The 4,946-nt window shown below is 40.9% G+C and overlaps 1 protein-coding gene across 1 annotated transcript in view; it reads right to left on the bottom strand.

Moving 5' to 3' along the window:
- Nucleotides 1–553: 553 nt before the first annotated feature.
- Nucleotides 554–4,946, bottom strand: part of BAMBI (BMP and activin membrane-bound inhibitor) — a 4,665-nt gene continuing 272 nt past the window's right edge. The window contains exons 2-3 of the mRNA XM_006771322.2: nucleotides 1,720–2,007; nucleotides 554–1,285 (exon numbers count right to left, since the gene is read on the bottom strand). Coding sequence (XP_006771385.1) covers nucleotides 867–1,285; nucleotides 1,720–2,007 — 707 coding nt within the window. The 3' untranslated portion in view covers nucleotides 554–866. The remainder of the gene's footprint in view (nucleotides 1,286–1,719; nucleotides 2,008–4,946) is intronic.

The raw sequence follows: 4,946 nt of genomic DNA, 5'->3' as shown, positions 1-4,946 counted from the left end.
GACAGAGTAAACAGTAGAAGTAGGCAGTGAATAACTTTACCAAAAAAAGTTTACTTTAGGTGTTTTTTTTCCTGGTTGGAGGTAGACATATTTAAAAGTATTAAAGAGCAAGTGGATCAAGTTGATAAGTAATAGTAGACTTGCTAAGGCAACTTCAGTAACACATCAATCATATCTGACCTGGTATAAATATGCTTAAGATTTCTCTTAGATAAAAGTTAAAAACCAGAATGATCCAAACAAAAAATGTGAGTAAGACACTAAATGATGGGCAGCCCATTTAGATATTCTACATGCTGTAGGAGAATTACACATATGCATGTAAGAATAAGAAAGATTTTGGTCTCGTTTTTTTAAAAAAACACAAAGGAAGGAAGATCAAGCCAAATCCTATAGTTAGACCCTTGTCTGAGCAACAGATTTTCATTTATATAATTAACATGTAGTGTCTTACACTTCCCACTTAGTTTTTAATTTATGACAAGACACTGCTCAATTTCAGACAAAAATATAGATATATATTTTTAAATCTTTACAATAAATCAAGATGTAAGAGCTTACATACAACACATTTTAGTTTATTTAGGTACTCATTCCAGCTCCCTCAGATGCAAATCACCTTGGTAACAGTGTGTACATAGTCTTCTCTTTGCTTTTTATAATTTCAAAGCAAAAAATACATTTGACTGTATGTAAGTCTGTGCAAATAATCCTTCAGAAGAAACATCCAAGATTCTGTTTGCAGAGGTCATTTTGTCTCTCAAAGTTGATTACATGAGTTTGTTTTTCTTCAGATAAAGTGCTCCTGTCCAGCGGAACTCAAAGGCCTTCAAGGGTCCAAGAAGCTCAGTTCAGATAAGACACGGTCATACGAATTCCAGCTTCCCGTGCCCACTATACATGCCCCAGTGAACGAGAGAGAGGATCTTGTCGTTGCTGAAGTCTGCTTGTCTCATTTTGTCACAGGTCAGACAGCAGTTCTCGTGCCCACTCACCGGCACCATGCATTCCAAGTCCAACTTTGCAACCTGCCCCTTTTTGGAATGGTGTCCATGAAAGCTGTAGTGCAAACGGGAGAGCATCTGTTGCCGCTGATCCCGCAGTCTCTTGTTTTCACTTCGCAGCATCCTCAAGGCCAACATAATAAGCAACACTAAAATCAGCCCTCCAGCAATTGGAACAGCAATCACTGCTGCCCGGAACCACAGCTCTTTGGAAGAAGTCAGCTCCTGCACTTTGGTGATGAGGTTTCTGCTACCATCATGCTGATACCGGTTTCCTTGTCCTAAAGGAGCACAAGGTTGTCATATGTTAACCTCTCTCCTGTACATATTCAAGCTCATCTATCCATTTTAAGCCAGGCACCCCAATATATAGCCGACAATTAAGTCAACAAGATATAGAAAATAAATGTTGCAAAAACAATGCAAAAGATTACAAAAACATCTGTTTACAGACTCTCATTACAGAGTATTAGTGGTCTTTTAATGTCTTCCAACTTGAAAAAACAGGCAAAACCTATTATGTAGACAGACATCTAATGCTCAAGCAGACATAAAAGCTACTCAAGAGAGATGCATTTTTGCATTCAGCCATTCTTCTCCCTCTGCTGTCTCTAATTAGATTAACAACAAAATCAATAGCAGACATACAAAGTCTTGGCTGTCACAAATCTATATAGATCAGGCAAGCATTTGGTTAGAAAGCGCTACTACCTACCTGAGGCCTCTCCTTTGGGAGAAGAGAGAACGTCATGCAGCCCTCGGTAATTGCACATATCTTCATGACAGCATTCCAATGTGGGTATGGCGGTGCCAGAGTGGTTTTGTGCCTGTTTGGCTTGGCAGATGTCTGCTGTGCTTGCGAGAGAGTCCAGGCAGCCATGGGTGAGTGGGGAATTTGTGTTCTGAGGATCAAGAAGCCTAGAGAAGCAGGCACTCAACTCAGATTTACACATATAGCCAGTTGCCACACAGTGGGCAGCATCACAGTAGCATCTGATTTCACCTGAAAACAATGAGAAATTGCATCAAACTGCTTCAGAGACCAGATCATGCGTCTGCTTAAGTGAATGCTAAATCCCAAGCTCAAAGGCTCTTTTAGAATATTCAGCTGAGTGCTTACAACAACAGTAGACCATGCAGACTGGGAAAGCCCTTTGTGTATGCCTGTGCTTTAATTTCAACCCAGTTAAATACAATTTTAGAAATGTATTAACCCCAGTAGCAGAGAATCAAAGTTCAATTTAGGTTTCCGTTAAGTGAGTAATTAAAAGTAATACTTTTGTTTGTGAAGGAAAATAATAATCACAATAATTTCTCCTACAATAAGGTAAAATTACATCATTTACTCATTTAATCCTACATGACCAAAATGCTAAGCTTTTTTATTTTGTCAGTATAAATATTTGATCGGAACTACTGAATTGTTTACTACCTCGAGGGGCTGTGCCAAGATTTAAGAGCTTTAGCTAACACTTTATAAAGTTATTAACTAGAAACACAACAATCTAGAAACTGCTCCAGTCAGGAGGTTTTAAAACTATGAAACTGGGCAGCTATTTGCAACCTCTCTAGAAAAGGCAAACTTTGCCTATAAAGATCTTTTCATGCAGAGGAGCTTTTAGTATATTGTAAAACAGGAACTAGGCAGTTTACAATTAGTGGTTTGCTTGCCAAAGTCAATTTCTTTCAGCCCAAATGGAAAGTCATAAATCTGGGGGTGGAGGGGAGAATGTAAAACTGCAAGGCTAACTCCTCCCCCCCCTAACCCCCCAGTTTTACATGTAATTCAACATGGGATCTAAAAGGGGAAACACTGAATCTGAAAATCCTCTCTGCTGGTTCAATGACAAATCCTTAAGGAAACCTCAAATTTTTCTACAGGAAGTGATTAAAGTTTCCTTTATAAAACTTATTTTGTGAGTCACTGTTAACATTTTGCTGCAATGTAAGATCTGAGGCTTTTAATATCAATTTCTAGTTGAAATAAGCTGGGTCTCAGAGTTATCACTAATATGATTTCCAACCCAGTGGACTCCAGTCATTGTCACATGCCACAGCTAACGCTGCTGTAAATTAAACGAATGCACACGCCTCTCTCCAGCTTCCCAATCTGAAGTTCTGTCTACTTACTGAAACCACCACTCTGAAACCAAACCCCTCTTCCTACCCTCACCTTTACTTCTCTCTGTGAATGTCTGAGTCAGGTGTCTCATTTAATTATCTGTCCAAATTCCAGGCCACCATATGGCATGCTCAGTTTTCACCAGAGGCTGCTAATGCTTCAGTTCTAAAAAGACTAGCCAACTATATGTAGATCTTCAGCAAGCTGGGTTTAACGGTCCAAAGCTGGAGGTGTTGCTGCTATTCTAAATTTCTGTATCTGCACTCCCTGTCCTTTGTCTGGGCCCAAGACCCTTCTCCAGGAAGACCTTCAAGATAGGAGCTTGCTTTACAGAGGTTTGCTCCTCTTTCCAGCTTGATTTTTTGCAGAAAGCTCACTGGTATGATGTGGTTGATAACTATATGTCCCTAGTCTGACAAATTCCATATAGAGATTTAAGGTTGAAATAAAACAGATTAAGTCACTTTTGATCCTATTCACCTCAGACGTCATGCAGGGGGGAAAAAAAACTGAATGCAAGTGAAACGCTGCTTAAATGTTTATAAGAGCCTATTTAACATACTGTATTCTCAATGACCTGAAACAGTCTAATAAAATTTTGACAGGTAACTAGAAAAGTTCTAACGACTTTTTTTATAAAATTGGAGCCACATTTGAGCAAGTTGAATTAACTTTTGTATTACTGTATTAAAACTATATTTCTGTTGTTTCATAAAGTTTCTTCGTGTGGCATACAAAAGGCCAGAAAGGGGACTGGTCTTTTGAAACGGTGAACAATGCTCTTCTGTTTCCCCCCCTCTCTTGTTACTGTATGTAGTGATTAAACAAAAATGTCTGCTTTAGTCAAGATGGCTACAGGAGAGGCTGCTGGCTTCTTTTAAAGCTTTTGAAGTCAGCAGCAGTCAGAAATCTCTGATCCCCTAATTATATCATTATCAGGCACATAGTTTCAGTATCTGTGACTTCACGTCAGCCTCAGTCCCTCCCTGCTCTGCCCGCCTTTGATAGGACCAGGAGGCTCCCCTCTCGGGCTGAGAGGGCTGTTATTTAGGGTTAATTACACCCTTCCTTCCAAAATAAATAAATACTGTAGCACATCATCCTTGCTGGGCTGGCTTATCCTTTAACCTCATGCCTGCTACATGGCAATTAGAGAAAAGTGAGGGGTGCAAAGCTAAACAACACTTCCTATTAAAAAAAATGTATGTGTAGTTCATGGCAGGGTAGGTGGGGAAACCTTGAGATCTAGATGGAGTTTGGGTTATTTCAAACTAAAAGGTAAAAGTCTGCAGGGGAGGAAAAGAAACTAAGCGCTGTTTTGTTTTTGTTTTTTGGTAGTATCTGTGAAATACGAAGTAGGTGGGAATGGGGACCGCTGACAGCCTTCTCCTCCCAGCCGCTCAGAAGAACACAGCATATAGTCCTGCACACGGAACACACCCCGGACACCTGCACTCTGGGGGGCACACACTCGCTGGTTCACAACGACACTCGCTGAGAGACCAAAGAAACACCCGTGAGCAGAGGCACATTCAAATACAGAGGCAGACTCAAACCGCTCACATATGCAAATACAGACACTTTCAAACATATTCAAATACGAAGACATTCAAACACAAAGATATACTCAAATACAGAAACAGATTCAAACAGAGTGACACACTCACTAGCAGAGACACACGCCCAGGCACGACGCGGTTGAGGATCGGGGTCTGCGGTTCCGCCAGGGCTTCCCCGCCCCGGGGTAGGCAGGGCGGCGGCGTCCGAGCCCACACCACCGGCCGCTCCCCGGCCGCAAACCTTCTTCAGTTTTTTACAGA

Source organism: Myotis davidii, unplaced genomic scaffold (genome assembly GCF_000327345.1).
Source record: "Myotis davidii unplaced genomic scaffold, ASM32734v1 scaffold45, whole genome shotgun sequence".
NCBI lineage: Eukaryota > Metazoa > Chordata > Mammalia > Chiroptera > Vespertilionidae > Myotis > Myotis davidii.
The sequence above is the reverse complement of the archived record's forward strand: the minus strand, read 5'-3'. Positions and strand labels throughout refer to the sequence as shown.